Source organism: Saimiri boliviensis, chromosome 14 (genome assembly GCF_048565385.1).
Source record: "Saimiri boliviensis isolate mSaiBol1 chromosome 14, mSaiBol1.pri, whole genome shotgun sequence".
Lineage (NCBI taxonomy): Eukaryota > Metazoa > Chordata > Mammalia > Primates > Cebidae > Saimiri > Saimiri boliviensis.
Window position 1 is genome coordinate 44254830 of NC_133462.1, and position 16874 is coordinate 44271703.

General features: G+C 61.2%; 1 protein-coding gene across 13 annotated transcripts in view; it reads right to left on the reverse strand.

Annotated features, from left to right (window-relative positions):
- Nucleotides 1-16874, reverse strand: part of DOT1L (DOT1 like histone lysine methyltransferase) — a 69646-nt gene that overhangs the window by 7015 nt on the left and 45757 nt on the right. For 8 of the 13 annotated variants that reach the window (XM_039465565.2, XM_039465564.2, XM_039465568.2 and 5 more), the window contains 15 exons: nucleotides 16160-16266; nucleotides 14919-14960; nucleotides 13655-13765; nucleotides 13315-13549; nucleotides 12996-13109; nucleotides 12438-12529; nucleotides 10776-10877; nucleotides 10431-10568; nucleotides 9875-10000; nucleotides 7723-8207; nucleotides 7389-7524; nucleotides 6570-6716; nucleotides 4801-4915; nucleotides 2225-2811; nucleotides 1624-1829 (listed from right to left, as the gene is read on the reverse strand). In XM_039465565.2, the coding sequence (XP_039321499.1) occupies nucleotides 1624-1829; nucleotides 2225-2811; nucleotides 4801-4915; nucleotides 6570-6716; nucleotides 7389-7524; nucleotides 7723-8207; nucleotides 9875-10000; nucleotides 10431-10568; nucleotides 10776-10877; nucleotides 12438-12529; nucleotides 12996-13109; nucleotides 13315-13549; nucleotides 13655-13765; nucleotides 14919-14960; nucleotides 16160-16266 (2743 nt within the window). The remainder of the gene's footprint in view (nucleotides 1-1623; nucleotides 1830-2224; nucleotides 2812-4800; nucleotides 4916-6569; nucleotides 6717-7388; nucleotides 7525-7722; nucleotides 8208-9874; nucleotides 10001-10430; nucleotides 10569-10775; nucleotides 10878-12437; nucleotides 12530-12995; nucleotides 13110-13314; nucleotides 13550-13654; nucleotides 13766-14918; nucleotides 14961-16159; nucleotides 16267-16874) is intronic. The other 5 variants (XM_039465576.2, XM_039465567.2, XM_039465573.2 and 2 more) reach the window with 1 other exon arrangement.

Sequence of the window (16874 nt, forward strand, 5' to 3'; positions counted from 1 at the left end):
CACTAAGCTGAGCAACCCCAACGCAAAGAGCACCCACGTGCTCGGATGTTTTCTATTTAACGGGCATGCGTGTTTGGAGCGGAGCAAAATGAACTAACTCTAAACACCACCAAGAGCTCTCAGGGCTGGCTGCGATGGTGCACGCCTACAATCCCAGCAGGCCGGGAGGCAGAGGCAGACCGGCTGCTTGAGGCCAGAAGTTTCAGACCAGCCTGGGCAATATGGCCAAATGCCATCTCTGTAAAACAAAAAAATGAACTAGGCATGGTGGTGGCACACACCTGCAGCGAGAGCTACTCGGGAGGCTGAGGCAGGAGGATCACCTGAACCCAGGAGGTGGAGGTTGCAGTGAGCTGAGACTGTGCCACCGCACTCCAGCTTGGGTGACAAGAGTTAAGACTCCGTCTCAAAAAAAAAAAAAAAGCAAAAACCCTGCAATGTGATACCACTTCGCAACAACTCAGACGGCTAGAATCAAACACAGAAATTCATTGTGGCAAGGATGTGGGGACCTTAGCCCCGCGTGTGCCCATGGCGGCAGGTAGAATGGTGCGGCTGCTGAGGAGCACAAGGGCTGGGCCACCCAGCTCCTCCGCCCAGGCACCTGGAAACTCACTTTCAAACACAACACGCACACCCACGGCCACAGTAGCACCGCTCACAACCGCCAAGAATGCCAAGCCCAGCAACAGGCGGATGGATGGCGAGGCACCTCCAGTCACCTTGAGGATCAGGGAGAGATGCCAGACCCCAACAGACACACCCTCTGTGGTTCCACTCCTCGGAGGTCCCTCGAGCCCTCAGTCACAGAGACAGAAGGTAGGATGGGTAGTGCCAGGGGCTCTGGGGAGGGGATGGGGGGTGAGTGTTTCAAGGGGTAAGATTTCCTTTGGAGAGGATGGAAGGTCAACAGTGGTAACGCAGACATACCAAAGACCTCTGAAATGCACGCTTTAAATGGGGGATATGACAGGTGAAGTTCAGTAAAGCTGCTCTAATACACCGAGTAGGGCGTGCAGATGAGCCCCAAACGCCTCACTGCTGAAAGGTCTCTCCTGCTGCGCTCAGCTCCTACTGAGCTTGGCATTTTTTTTTTTTCTGAGACAGAGTTTAGCTGCCTTGTTGCTCAGGCTGGAGTGCAATGCAGAATCTTGGTTCACTGCAAGCTCCGCCTCCAGGTTCATGTGATTCTCCAGCCTCAGCCTCCCGAGTAGCTGGAATCACAGGTGTGCGTCACCACGCCCAGCTAATTTCTTTTTAGTTGAGACAGGGTTTCTCCATGTTAATAAGGCTATTTGGAACTCCTGACCTCAGGTGATCTGCCCACCTTGGCCTCCCGAAGGGCTGAGATGACAGGCGTGAGCCACCTTGCCTGGACAGTGTGGCCTCTTCTTACGGGTGTCCCTGCTCGTGTGCCAGGACCCCACCCTAAATGGCTCAGGAGGCCGGCCCTGCCCAGAACAGAGCCCAGGACCTGCAGGGAGGCCCCTCACAAAACAGATGTCTCTCTCCCCTCCAGGGCACCCCCTCGAAGTCTTCTGGCCCTCCCCACCCACACATGGTGAGTGCACGCCTCCTTCCCCTGCTGCTGGGCCCTGCCCCCAGAAGGGACCCAGGACTTGCCGGGCGCTGCTGGGCTCATCCTCAGAGCCTGGCTCCTCGTCGGAGGTGAGCGGGGAGTAGTGCGCCCCATTGGTCTGGCTCAGGGGCCGCTCTTTCTTGAGCACGGGGGGCTGATCGTGGTCCTGGTAGGGCACAGGGGAGCTCTTCAGGGAGGTCTCAGGGGACGAGATGGCCGTAATCTCCAGGGGCTGGTTGATGTTATTGACCTGATGGCAGACAGACACAGTGGATGCACACAGCACAGGCGAGGATCCCAAGGCAGGAGAGTCCCACGACCCAGGAGGCTCCTGCCTGTACCCCAGAGGTTCCTGAGGAAACGGATGCCCTGCCCAGTGGCCAGTGCCGCCTAAGTCCTGGTTCCTTCTGGTCCTCACATACCACCCCCAAGCCCAGAGCCCCCCACGCCCACTCCTCGTGTGCCCACCTCCACCAAGGCCCCACCGCCGAGGATGAAGCTTTCAGGCAGCTCAGCGCTGCTCTGAAGCCCAGGGGCAGCTGTCGACCGCCTCTTCCCAGGCTGCCACAGCCGCACATGGTGGGGGACGGACGACCTGCCTCAGTCATGGCCCCCCACCTCCCTCTGGTCAGTCCCCATCCTTACCATGGAGTTGAGGTTTAGAGGAGACCCTGAAGGCTGCGTGAAGAGGCCGGCGACAGATGGCAGGGCTCGGCGCTTGGGGGACACGCCTGTGGTCAAGCTGGGCGTCCCCGTTGACGCTCGCTTCCGCCGGCCACGCTTGCGGTTGTCCTGGCCGTGGCTTGGCGCACAATCCCCGCGGGTGCTGGCGGTCAGGGGGCTGTGCTTGCTGGAAGGCGACTGCTTGGTACCGCCCGCGCCGGTGGCGATGGTGAACACGATCCTCCTCTTGGCCTCGCTCTCCGGATCTGAGAAGCCGGAATCGGAGGGCAGGTCCCCCTTGCTGGCCTCGGGGAGCGGGCCGTGGGCAGCCCCACCGAGCCGGGGACTGGAGGAGAGCTGGTGGGCGGGAGAGGCCGGGCGCGAGTTCCGGGGCTGTGCCAGCAGCAGGGGATGCTGTGGCGTGGAGCTGCGGGACCCCACAGTGGCAAAAAGACTCCCAGAGCCGGAGGATTCATCCAAGGTGGCTGGCTCGGCTCCAGGGGCGAGAGAGGCTGGGCTGCCTGCCAGGGTCCCGCTGATGGCCACTGAGCCAGCATAGGAGAAGCCTGCTGGGAAGGACATGGGGGTCTCAGGGGATGCAGGACAGCCTCAGTCCACAGGGGAGATGCCGGGCCCCACCTTGGCCGAAGAGGAAGCCAGGCTGTGGGAGTACCTTCCTCTAGGAGCTCTGTGTGCTCCAGGAGAGGCGGTGAAGCAGGGAACAGGGCTAGGAGGCTGAAACGGCCTCTCTGCGGTGGAACCAGAAGACTCTGTGGGCAACCTCAGGGCTCAGGGCTGACCTGTGCCTCCTCCCATTCATCTGGGCTGCCTGTGCCCTGCAGGTCTCGGCTGAGATGCTACCTCCCCTCAAGAAGCCCGGTGTGGCTGAGCTGGGCACCTCTAAGTGAGGTCCCCTCTGCCTCTGTGATCTCAGAGATGCCACAAGGAAAGCCTATGGCTCAGTGGCCTCCCACCCTCCTGTTCTCAGATGACAACTCAGTTTGGACCCTCCAAGCTATGGCTGCCCTGAAGGCTAAGGCCGCCCTTCCCAGCCTACAGTGAGCAGTGCACTTCTGGGACCACCTGGGACAAAGGGTGGCTGGAGTTAGACGCCTGTTTGTGACCCAGGTGAACACCTCCCGATACTGTCACTGCCTCTCACAGACCAGACCTCATCTCAAGGGCACAAGCCTGCCAGAGCAGAGCTGCCGGGCTTGGGTGGCCTCTCCAGGGCCCTCACACAGTCAAATGTGATGCCGCCCAGCCACGCTGGAGCCTCCGGTCCCGACAGCAGCCGTGCGTCCTGCACTTTGCTACTGCTGTGCTGTTTGTTTCGGTTTTGGGACGGAGTTTCCCTCTTTGTCATCCAGGCTGGAGTGCAGAGGGATCATCTCGGCTCACTGCAACCTCCGCCTCCCAGGATTAAGTAATTTTCCTGCCTCAGCCTCTCGACTAGCTGGGATTACAAGTGACCATCACCACACCAGGCTAATTTTTGTATTTTTAGTAGACGGGGTTTCACATTTTTGGCCAGGCCAGTCTCACAGGTGATCCGCCCACCTCTCCCTCCCCAAGTGCTGGGCTTACAGGTGTGGGTCACATTTTACTTTTTACTCCTAAAAAAGTAGATGCCACATCATGCCACATGTCAACACCGGGCCAGCAGACGAGCCTGAGAGCCTGAGCCCTCCACTGTTTTAAGTAGTTTCATTGGTACACAGCCACACTCACTGACAAGTGTCTCCCACACTCACTGACAAGTGTCTCTGTGGCTTCCACACTAGACAGGCCTGCACGGTCATGACAGAGGCCAGTGCAGCATCCCCTCTGGCTTTTTTTTTTTTTTTTTTTCTTTGAGACGGAGTTTCGCTCTTGTTACCCAGGCTGGAGTGCAATGGCACGATCTCGGCTCACCACAACCTCCGCCTCCTGGGTTCAGGCAATTCTCCTGCCTCAGCCTCCTGAGTAGCTGGGATTAGACACGCACCACCATGCCCAGCTAACTTTTTGTATTTTTAGTAGAGACGGGGTTTCACCATGTTGACCAGGATGGTCTCGATCTCTTTACCTCGTGATCCACCCGCCTCGGCCTCCCAAAGTGCTGGGATTACAGGCGTGAGCCACCGCGCCCGGCCCCCTCTGACTCTTTACAGAAACTGGTCTACCAGCAGAGACTGGTCATGGAACCCGAAACCACGCTGCCGCCAGCATGGAGGCCCACGGCCATGTGCCACTGTGCACTGAGTCAGGGGCCTCCCAGCTGCGACTGCAGGAGCCCCAACAGGGCTGGGGCTGACCCCACGGCGGAATCAATACAGACAGGTGTGAGGTGTCAGTGTCGGGAGACGCAGGCCTGAGGGCATCATGGCCGAAGCTGAGCCCGAGCTTCATCCCAGCTTGTGAGAAAGGAAAGGATGCTGGGAAGGAGGCCCAGCGGTCTAGGATGGCCCTATGATCACCCCGGGAAGCCCCGTTCCGCTCCCAGCACCCAGCCCTCCTGCTCTGAAGAGCAGCGGCAGCAGCAAAGTCCCGAGGGTAGGACACAGGAGGGACGTTACCTGCGGGGGCCAGGGCAAGGCTTTTGCTCCCAGCACTGTGGGCATTAGCACCAATATGCTTTTCAAGTGTGGACGAGGGGTCTCGGGGCTGCAGCACAGGACTGGGGGTGCTTCTCTGCAGAGAGAAAAGCCAGTGTGTCAGGGGGAGGCCCAGAACCCAGCTGGAAACAGTGAATGCAGCTGGCCGGGGTCACTGTCCAGTCCGGGGTGGGAAGAGGGCAGCGGGTGAAGGACTGCAGCAGGGCCCCGGGTGGGTGGCACAGCCAGGGTGGGTGGCACCAGCGTGTGAATGGGGCGGCAGGCCTGAGGCAGGGAGGTCAGGAGGTGGGAGTCCCGGCTGTGGGACAGGGGTACTGGGCACAACCCAAAGAACCCCCACCCACCCTCAACAGGGAAACGGGCTGCTTTCTCTGAGCAGCACAGACAAATGTCAGCAGTCACGTTGGGGGAGGATTGCCACGCGAGAACACACCCACCAGCCGCCACAACCCGCCACACTGCAGGTTCAAAAAAGGTCCACAGAGTGACCCTGGGCCAAAGAACAAGCCTACATCCACACAAAACCCTGGACCCAACACTCGCAGCACAAGGATTCACAACTGCCAAAACGTGGATCCAGCTCGGTGCCCATCAGCTGGGCTGGGATGACGACAGCACACTCCATCTACACGGGGAATGCCATCACGCGCCAAGTCACCTCTAAGTGAGGTCCTCTCTGCCCCTGTGATCTCAGAGACGTCACAAGGAAAGCCTATGGCTCAGTGGCCTCCCACCCTCCTGTTCTCAGATGACAACTCAGCTAAGGAGTGAGCACTGAGCAGAGTAACGCTGCTTCTGGGGTGAAAAAAATGCCCCGGAATTAGACAGAGGTGTATAAAAATAGAAAACCCGGCTGGGTGCCGGAGCTCATGCCTGGAATCCCAGCACTGTGGGTGGCTGAGCCAAGTGGATTGCTTGAGGGCTAGGAGTTCGAGACCAGCCTGACCAACATGGTGAAACCACACCTCTATGAAAAATACAAAAATTGGCCAGGTGTGGTAGCTCATGCCTATAATCCCAGGACTTTGAGAGGCCAAGACCAGTGGATCACCTGACGTCAGGAGTTCAAGACCAGACAGGCCAAGATGGTGAAACCCCATCTCTACAAAAAATACAAAAATTAGCTGGGCATGGTGGCAGGCACCTGTAATCTCGGCTACTTGGGAGGCTGAGGCAGGAGAATCACTTGAACCTGGGAGGTGGAGGTTGCAGTGAGCCAAGATCACACAATTGCACTCCAGTCTGGGTGACAGGGCAAGCCTCCATCTCAAAAAAAAAAAAAAAAAAAAAAGCTAAAAACCATGAAAACGTACACCTGAAACACAAAATTTTTAAAAAAGAAAGAGCTTAATGCCCAGAAAACCCCACCCATGCTCCACAGGATGAGATTCTCTGAGGGCACAGTGTGGTGTGGGAGAACCCAGGAGCGGCCGTGACGACAGGGGCTACAACAGGCAACGGGGCCCCGTGAGGAGGGGGCTGGCAGCCAGGCTGGGCCTCTGAGCTCCTCCTCAACGACCTGCGCACCCACCTTTTACCCAAAAGCAGAAGGCTGGCGATAACGGCACAGAGCTGAGCGGCCGCACCGGCTGTGCACGGCCCCCTTCACTGCACCGTCTCACACACAACGGTTAACAACCTGTGACTTCTCACGAGCGAGTCGGCGCTCGGGAACCCCACGCCGTTTGGCCTCGATGTGGCCCTTGGGGACCTTCCTGGGAAGCACTCACCGCCCTCTCGGCGCGGCTGGGCAGCACCACGCTGGCCAGGGGGATGCTGACCGGGAGCTTGTTGGGCTGCACGGTGCTGAGCGGGATGCTGATGGGGAGGCTGGTGATAGGCTCCCCGCCGCTGCCGTAGGCACGCTCTCTCAGGCCCTGCGGACGAACGCCGGACCCCCGGCCGCAGGTCAACACACCCCTCCAGGACACAGGAACCACAGCCATGACACAGGGGCCTGCGGCTGCTCTCTCAAGACCACCCCCAGGCTGCCAAGGCCCCACAACCTGCCCCACACAGTCGGGAACTCCTGGACACCAGCTCTGGGTCACTCCAGAGGCATAGCACGTTCCTGGTGTCGTGTCTGAAAGCCATGCCCATGTGTTCCCTCCAGCCTGCCCGCCCAGCTTGGTGGGCTGTCACCTGTGGGGCCACTGAGCCTGCCTGGGCCTGTATCCATCATTGCCAAGTCCATGCAACATCACCATCCATCCCTGCACTCACAGGCCAGTGCCCCCAGGCAGTCCTCATGGGCAGCAGCCTCCCAAACTGGGCTCTGAGTTTCCACCAGCCCTCACCACCCATCACTGAGAATAGCAGGGCATCAGGGACACCCCGACAAACCCTATACCCTCCATGGCACCTGCCCAGCGTCACCTGTGACCTGTCCTTACTGGCTGCCCCCCCAACTCAGCCACGAGGTCCTCTGGGCAGCCCCAGTCCCTCACTGTGCCCCAAGGTCAACCAAGACAAGCCCCCTGCTAGCAAGTCGCCAGGGCTGCCTCTGCTGAGCACCCCCATGAGCACCGGGTGGGGGCTGCAGCCCACACCTTCTCACTGCTCTTCTCTCCAGCAAGCTGCAGGGTCCCAGGGGATGGGGGCCGCGGGTCCTGGGGGCTCAGCTTCATGCTGCTGGGCACACTGGGGCTCTGGTAGGGAAGGCCATTCTCCTTGGTGTGCTCAGCTCTGGAATGAGAAGCTGCAGTCACTCTGAAGGGCCACTCGGTGCCCCCGGCTGGTGCTCAGGGGCAGCAGCCTGGCCCAACACCTCCCCACCTTAGTCTCCTCAACAGATGGCCTCCTGCAGAGACCTCCAACAGCCCAAGTGCACCAGGCGGAGTCCGCAGGCACCAGGCGCAGACCCCCACCTGCCAGGGCACTTACCTCGGGTGCAGCTCGCTGGCAGCTGGCCTGCCTGGCAACGTGTGGTCCTGGCTGAGGTGCCGCCTCAGCACGATCTTGGCCGGGGACAGCCTGGTGTAGTCGGGCACAGCCAAGCCAGACAGTTTCTCCACGCGCGGCCGGCCGCCGTGGCTAGGGGTGCAGGGTACCACCTCCTGGTCTAAGGGTGAGGCCAGGTACTGGGGCGTGTCCTGCTTGGGCGAGGGCCGGCTCAGCGCGCTGCACAGCTCATAGCTGGCAGCATGGCCATTCATGGAGAGCTCTGGGCTCATGCTGCTCAAGTGAGGCAGCGAGAACTTGGCGCAGTCCAGCTCCAGATGCAGCCGACCGGCGTCAGACTCGAGCTCGCGGCCCAGGGCACCCTTCCCGCGCAAGTGCAGGGCCAGGGTGTCATCCGGTGGCACGCAGGACTTGAGCTGCAGGAGCTCCTGCTGCCGCTGGCTCTTTTCCAGCTCCACGATGCTGATCTGCAGAAGGAGAGGCGGCGTCAGACCCGCCCCGCCTGGGCCCACACCAGGGACCTGGGGCTGTGCCACAGACGGACCCCCGGAGGGGCGGCCAGGACCCTGGTGCTCATGTGGGATGGAAAAACCGAAACCACCAAACACCTGCAGGCGGGGTTGGGAAGCTCGGGGACGTCAAATTAAGCAACGTGGAGGGCCGAGGATGGCTTCCATCGACATGGAAACACACTCTCCAAAAAGAGTAACAGGAAGATACAGAGCGCTCTGGTCTCTTAAAATAGACTCTAAGTGTGAAACACGCAGACACCCGTGGCAGGACACGCCACTGGAGCGTGGCAGTGCTTCCCCTGGCGCTGAGTCTGGGAAGCGCTTTTTCCTTTTGGTTTGCCTGTTCTGTTTCTCTGCTTTCCTTTTTTTTAACAAACACATATCGTTTATTGCAGAAAAAAGATTATGACAAAAAGGGTTAGAAGCCAAATATGCTCCTCCCAAGGCCTCTACTCCATGCGGCCTGGCTGTGGGAACAAGGTCACGACCTCTGTTTCTCTAAGGTATGCTAGTGAGGCTCGCCAGGGCCACACACGTGAGCAAGCAGCTAGGCCGCATGTGGGTGGTGCTTCCCAATGCCAGCATGTGTGGGCTCCTGCCTCTCAGGGCAGCCTCGCAGCAAGGCTTTGGTGAAGGCCTTTGAAAGGGCAACAGAGGGCTGGCGACAAGGCACCATGTCCATCAGCGGTGAAACCACGCTGGGGACAGGTAAGCTCAGCGGACACAGCCTAGAAGGCACAGGGCTGTGAGAACAAAGCCCGAGACCTGCTGCTTTCCAGACTGCAGGGCAGCGATGGGCACGGCGCGCGAGCTCCTGCCCGGGAGGAGAGCACCTTTCTGCCACACGTCCTGCTCCGTGCTTCCTCTACGCGGCCTCCACAAACGCGTTTCTCGGCGTCAGAAAGTATGAGCTATTTTATTTTTCAGACAGGGCCTGGCTCTGTCACCCCAGCTGGAATGCAGTCGCAAAATCTCAGTTCCCTGCAGCCTCCCCCGCCCAGACTCAAATGATCTTCCTGCCTCAGTCTCCCCGGTAGCTGGGACTATAGGCACGCACCACCACACCCCGTTAACTTTCCTGCCTCAGCCTTCCCAGTAGCCTGGACTATAGGCATGGACCACCACACCCGGCTAACTTTCCTGCCTCAGCCTCCCCGGTAGCTGGGACTATAGGCACGTCCCACCACACCCGGCTAACTTTTGCATTTTTGGGAGAGCCAGGGTCCCACTGTGTTGGCCAGGCTAGTCTCCAACCTCAAAGTGATCCACCCAACTCAGCCTCCCAAAGTGCTGGAATTACAAACATGAGCCCATGATCTGTTCCAGCTATTTTCTAGAGCAAATTCTGCCCATGACTGTTGCAGAGGCAGTCAGGAAGGAGGAAGCCAAGAACGCTGTGCACTCAGCTGAGCACACCCGAGGTGCCCCAGAGCGCTGAGGGCCAGAGTGAGGCGCAGCCGTCCACACGGCCAGCCTGCAGCCCAGGAGAGAAGGGTCCACAAGCCTCCTCCATCCTCTTCCTAGGCTGCTACATCCACAACCACCCCAGGGCCTCAATGCGGTCACAGGGAAGCCGACGGGAGCCTCCTGGGCACCACGGAGTGCAGCCGCGCCCAGCCCACCTGCAGCTCCAGGCAGTGCCTCTGCTTCTCCGAGATCTGGCTCTTCAGGGCCTGCTTCTCCTTCAGCAGCTTCTCCAGGGACAGTGTGGCCCAGTCCAGCTGCAGCTCCTCGCAGCGAGCCTTGAGCTGACAGGACAGGGACGGGACAGCGTCAACTGGCTGACTGGCAGCCCGGCACAATGCGCACCCTCAGGGCAAGGGCTCCCTGGGCCAGCCTCAGCCAACAGCTTGTGTGCTTAGGGAACAGAAGCTGCTTCTGGGATAGCAGGCTGAGGATGGGGAACCAGTGACGACTGTGGCCCCCACAGACAGATGAGGCAGCTCTGGCACCCACACTACGGCACGGGGTGCTCACGGGACCCCACACCTCAAGCCTGCCACAGCTGGCCTGCTGTGACAGGCTCCACAGCTTTCACAGGTCTTGCGATGCGTCTGGGAACCAACCCCACAACAGAGGCGGCCTTCCAGAGCCCCCCACCCGCACAGAGGACACACCCGCCCAGGCGGGGTCCCTCTGGCTCCCTCTATGTCCCTGTCCCGGCACGGCGGCCCCCACCAGCTGCAGGCTCTGACTGCGGAGCGTGCGGTTGTCCTGCTCCAGCTGCTCCGACTGCTCCCGCAGCTGCTGGTTATGGGCGGAGATCTCCTTCTGCGCTTGAATCAGGTCGTTGTAGGTCAGCGCCTTCACACCCAGCTGGGGACACGGGGTGGGTTAGCGGTCACGCTGGTGGCCTCCAGCGCGAAGGAAGCCCCAGGCATGGAAACCCCTGCAGCCCAGCCCAGGAGAAATAGCAGGACAGAGGCCCAGACAGGAGCCACAGGAAGATCGCCCCAGGCTGAGCCACAGGAAGGCCGCCCCAGGCTGCGCCCCAGCTGCCATCAACCCTCCGGGAGCCACTACCTCATCCAATTTCTGCTGGAACAGCCTCCTGATCTCCTCCTTCTGGGCCTGGCAGTGGCTGAGGAGCTGCTGAGCTGTGCCTAGGAGCTGGGCATTCTTCTCCTGCAGGACAGATGGGGCAGGTGACTGAGGGCCCGCAGCCAAGGCCCACGCCCTGCCTGTCACGCCTCCCTGCAGATGCGCTCAAGGACAGACACGCCTGAGGGGACCTACACTGGGCTGAGATGCCCAGTAACACTCAGGCTGCGGTGGGAGGGACCAGCTCTGCATCTGGTTCACTGCAGAGGGAAGCCGGCATCTAGGGAGTTTGCCCCAAGGCAATACCAGGAGATGGACTTTGGACACTGATCTGCAAGGAGGCCTGCTGCAGTGCCCTGAAGGGAAGAGCCAGGAGCTACTGCCATGGGACAACACCCAGACAGCGGCCAAGAACATAGCCCCGGCCGGGCCTGCTGTCAGCTACAGGAAGCGATGTGTGTGCCTGTGCTCAAAGCACCCTGGAGGCTTTCGATTTTTGAGACGAAGCCTCTGTCACCCAGGCTAAAGTGCAATGGTGCGATCTCAGGTAACTGTAACCGCCGCCTCCCGGGTTCAAGTGATTCTCCTGCCTCAGCCTCCAGAGTAGCCGCGATTACAGGCGCCCACCACTATGCCCAGCTAATTTCTGTATTTTTAGTAGAGACGGGGTTTCACCATGTTGGACAGACTGGTCTCAAACTCCTGACCTCATGATCCGCCTGCCTCAGCCTCCCAAAGTGCTGGGATTACAGGCGCAAGCCACTGCGTCCGGCCCTGTAAGCTTTTTTGAAGCAAAACCTAAGTCCAAAATGCAAACCAGGGCTCAGAGACAGGCGCTCTCATGGCTCCAGTGGCTTCTGGAGCTGCCTCTGGGCCGCCAGAACTTCCACCCATAGCCTGGCCCTAGCTCCGCACTGAGGCAGGTCCTCCACAGCTCCCTGGGGGAGATCAGGGGTGTGGGGGGTGCCCCACAGCGGGGACCTCAGGTGCAGGAAATCATGTATACAGTGGTCCATTTCCAAGACGAAGTGCCTTGAATTGGCTTAGGTCAGGACACCACAGGAGACAGCATATACTAGGCCCCTGCTTGGATCTGATGCCTGCTTCTCGGCCTCGCCAGCCCCCTCCCCTGCTTAGTTGCCTCGCTCAAACCAAAGAAGTGGAGTAAGATGAACGTAAGATGAACGTTCAGTAGCCTGCTTTGCCCGTTCTTACGAGCCTGCCCCCACTCAGGCCACGAGTCAGCTACTCGAAGAGCCCCTGAGCTGACTAGGATTGCAATGCATTGTGGGCAGCGACAAAATGCAGCAAGACAACCCTAGAGAAAACACCTAAAGCGCCTGCCCAACAAGCACCAGGCGATGCCCGGGAGGACTGGGGTACACACTGGCTGACACTGCTGGGTGTGGCCCTGAGACACCGGATCTGGCAAAACCACATGAAGAGTCCCGATTCGCTGTTCTCTTGGTCTCTCAGTCCATTCTTTGGGTTTAAAACAGGTGAGTTTGTTTCTCGCAGCAGCTGAGGGGAGGAGGGAGCCACTCAGGCCTGTGCTCCAGGGCCTCTGCTGTGGGAACGGACGCCCAGGAACAGGAACCGGCCTGCCTCCGTGCGAGCAGGAGGAATCGGGGGGCCGGGACCCACCTTCTCCTGGCCCAGCAGCTCCTGCAGGCTGGCCTTGTACTGGGGGGTCTTCGTGTATGCCAGGAACTGCAGGTACTGGATCCTGAAGGACTCTGGGGAGAGAGGCGCAGCACAGGTGAGGCGAGGGCAGCCGTGAGGAACAGCACAGGGCCAGGCAGGCGCTCAGGAGGCAGGAGCCTGGCAGAGCCCGCGGGGCCCACACCACACGCCCCGACCCCTGCTCCGCCGAATGTCCACCTCGCAGGGCAGTGCAGGGCCCTGAGCAACATCCCTAGCCAGCACCCACCCCGGGGCAGCAGCACCATCCAGTCATGACAACCACAGATGTCCCAAGTGTCACCCAGCGTCTCCAGAGTGAAACCTCAAACAACCCACGAGCTTTATCTCAGCCTCTCCTGACCCCTGCAGCAGGCAGCCCCCAACCCTGGGTGAACCTCAGTGGGGTCAAGCACGGGGGTCATGAGGGCTGCCGCAAGGTCAGAGTCACGACCCATGGTCCTCCCGGGACCGCCCCAAGCCCAGCCTCCTCCGCTGGCCCCTTCGTGCTCGCGAACTCACCTAGCAGCTTCTGCAGCGCAGGCGGGGTGGGCGCCACCAGCAGCGGGTTGGGGGAGTGCCGCTGCACGCTTGGAGGTAGCTGGTAGAACGGGCTGTGAGGGGACCTGTAGGCATCTGGGGCAGAGCAGTGGGCAGGCGTCAGCATGGGGCAAGTGCCCAGTACCCCTTAGGACGGGGCCGCCCCGAAGGCATAGCCACACCAGAGAGGCTCCCAGGACCCCCCAGATACCCAGGGCTCAGGAGGGCGGCGTCCCAGCAGAGGGGCCCCTAGGCCTCCGCACTCGGGGAGAGGGGGCGCCCTGGGGTAGGGGTGACTCACCCTGGGGTGAGGAGGCCGCCGTCTGAGACACGGTCTGCGCGTGCAGGAGATCCAGTGCAGTTTGGTTCTTCTTGGGCTTCCGCTCGGGGTTCGCAGTGTTCATCTTCTTGGGGCGCCCACGTTTGCGGCCGGCCATCTTCCTCCCCTTCTTGTTCAGCTTCTTCTTGCGGGCCTTGGAGGGAGACGGCTTCTTCACGGTGGCTGCTCCCGCCTTCTCTTCCTCAGCACCAGAGTCCTGGAGGACCCACGGGGAGGGGAGGGGTGAGCGCAAAGCCTCCCACCGATGGGGTCTCCCACGTCAGGGCAGTGCCCTCCAGCGGCGGTGGCAGGTGAGGCTCACCATGGGGGCCTCGGCAGGGCCGGCCGCCTTGCCCTCGGGACCCTTGGTGGGCGTGGCCGCGCTGCTCTTGCTCTCGCGCTGCTGGCGGCGCCGGGCTGCCTCCTGTTCCTCCTGGAAGGAGAGTAAGTGAGCCCCGGGGAGCCCCGGTACTGCCCACAGCCCTCCTGCACCCAGGGGCACGCGGAGCTCAGACTCGAGGGGGCCACAGGCCCAACTCTAAGCTGAGGCCCAGAGACAGCAGTGGGCTACCTGGGGCCCCATAGGCCAGGACGTGACCCATGGACACAGATGACTGTATTCACAGCCACTCCCAGGATCACACACCCCCGTCAGTAAGAGGTCTGACTGTGGGCCACGGAGAGAAAGAGCCACATCCAAGAAACGAGACGAGAGGAGCCTCAGGCAGCAGGACCCAGCAGCCGCAGCCCACAGCCTCCCCTGCCCTCTCTCCTCTCAGTGAAAGGCGCCAACGCCCACGCGTGGGATGCTGTGACACACGGGGAGAACACAGGACGCACCAGCCACCTTGGGCTGTTCCCTGCTCTCCAGAGAAGACTTGCATCCCCCTGAGCACAGTGGGCAGGACACGGGACCCCCAAGGGGTACCACGCTCTGAGGCCAGGTTACGGCCCAGGCCCAGCTACAAGTCCAGGTAGTGACACAGCTGTTTGTGGGTGGGGTTCTCCGCACACTGATCTCCTCTGACCCTCCAAAAGGAAAGGACGCTTGGACAAATAGCCTCTCAGCTTTGGCGGCAAATAAGCAGGTGAGTCTGAAGCTGCAGAAGCACCAGTGGCAGGGCCGTCACTGCAGCTCCCAAGACAGGCTTCGCACCAATGCAAAAGGGGGGAACAGCCTGCCTCAGAAGCGCAGAGTGGTGGCGGCACGGGAGCGGTACTCGACATCGAGGGGGTACAAGTGCAACGTGCGGCCCCCCCAGGCCTCACGAGAAAGCGGCCAGCAGAGCGCACAGGCCATTCACCACCCAGCCCTGTAGTGCAACTCACCCCATCGCCAGAACTAACCCAGCCACCTCCCCCAAAATGGGTATCAACAAGGAAAAGGATGGCCCAGGCCAGACCATCAAAGACAAGGCAAAGCACAGAGACAGAGGCTCAATGGGGAGAGAGAAGCGGGGGAAAGGTGGGAGGAGGCCGGGGAGGACGGAAGGAGTGGCGGGAGGGGGCAGGGCTGCGCTCATCACGGCTTGGGAACCCACCACGCGCTCTGCCTCTCCCACGTCGGAGAAAATACACAAACTTACCCTGAGTTTTGGGTTTTTCAGACTAGAAAAATAGTTTTCAAGCTAAAAAGAAGAAAGAGAAACCTCATTAGAAGGGAGTCCCAATCTCTGCTCGGATTTGCCTGGACACCCAGGTAACATCCGCTCCTCAGAGAGCGGGGCAGGCTGTTCTGGTACCTGGGGACACCAGGCATGCAGCTGGAGCCCCCGGCAGCAAACTCAGATGTGACTGACCCAGCTATGGCCAGACATCACCCCCAATTCACCAGCACACGCCAGCTGGGGTGGGGCTGCTTTAAGCCATCAGGACGGACATAGGCCTGGGATGTGAGTTCTGGAAGAGGGTGCACTGACACACCGCACCCGCCTCCCAGGAAGGCGAGGGGCCGAGCTGAGCAGCACTGCCGGGGTTGGGGGGGGGCGCACGGGGGGCACAGCCCCCAGAGCCTCAACCTCCGCTCACCTTGCCTCTCGTCCCAGGGCCCTCAGGGGAGCAGTGGGAGGGGCGGGGTGCATCTGCCCAGGGCGGTTGGCCCGAGGCTGCATCAGTGCTCCCCAGGAAGGCCGAGGTGGAGGCTCCAAGCACCCGACAGTGAGGGTCTGGACACACCAGCACCACAGTGAGGAAAACCACCGAGACCCCAAAAAAAACAGAAACTCAGTGCCCAACCAAAGGACGGGAAAGAGACCAGGGAAAGCCTCCCAGCGTCGAGGGCCACACCTTCCTCGACAGGAGGCTCGGGGAACCCGCGCAAAGGGGCCGTCGGGGAAGCACCATGAGAGGGAGGCAGGCCCCATGCTGGCCCAGGGCCGCATCAGAGGACACCGGGAAGCACAGGGAGGGAAGAGGCACCCCAGCCCCCACCCATGGACCCTAGCGTCTCCACCAACTGGACCCTCTGACATCGAAGGAACTGGGAAACGGACGTGGGATTCCCGTTCACAGGGGCCTCTGGATGTGGTGGCCAGGACCCTTACGGCCACGCATCTGCCATGGCACCACCCTACCCCAGGGGCTGGGAGCAGACAAGGGCTCAGCCCTCACCCACGACATGCCCGGTGGCTGGGAGAACCTCACGGGTCCTGCGGTGCCAGCAGTGCCAAGAGTCCTTGAGCAGCTGGGCCCGGGCTCGGGGCGGCAGGCGCGGGGCATTCGGGGCTCTGGGGTGAGGGTCTCAGAGGCCCGTGAGAAGGCGGGAGGTGCGACGCGGTTGGGGGGAGGCGAGGGCGGCCCTGCGGCCGGGGTGGGGCCGGATACTCACTATGGTGCGGTCGATAGTGTGCAGGTAGTACGAGACTGGCTTCCCCGTCCACGACACCGAGCCCTTGAGGGGCGACAGCTCCACCACACGCATGATGGTGCCGATGTCTGTGGGAGCCACAGACCAAGGTGAGGCCCCAGCCCGCCCGCAGCCCCTCGACGCCCACCTCACCCACCAAGGGCGAGCCAGGGGATAGAACCCTGAGCTGCACACGTCCTCCCTCTGCTCCCACACTGAGTCAGGCCACAGCGGCCCAGGGAGGCCGCCTCAACTGCCGGGCCAGGGAGGCACACCCTGGAGCAGCACCTGGCCTGGGCACCTCTAGCCTCAGAAGAACGGCCACAAGCCCAGCTGAGTGGAATGGGAAAGGAGGGGGAGGTGATCTGGAGGCAACTTAGATGGTGGCTGCACCTGGCCAGCACCCAGCAACACAGGCACCTCCCGGGCAGGCACTCCTCAGGGACAGGGACCAGGACCCGACAGAGCACGCCATGCACGAGGCTGGCAGGGGGCGCAGGAGGGGCCGGCTACAGCTACTTTCCCCCGAGGGGCCGTCCCTGTCCGCAAGAGTACCTTAAATCCTTCACTCCTCCCCTCGAAGCCACAGGCCTCCCCCAGGTGTGACTCCGGCCCCCAGGACACACAGTGCTGTCTGGGGACATTTGTGGTTGTCATGACCAGGGTGCTTCCGGCATAAAGTGGGTGGAGGCCAGGG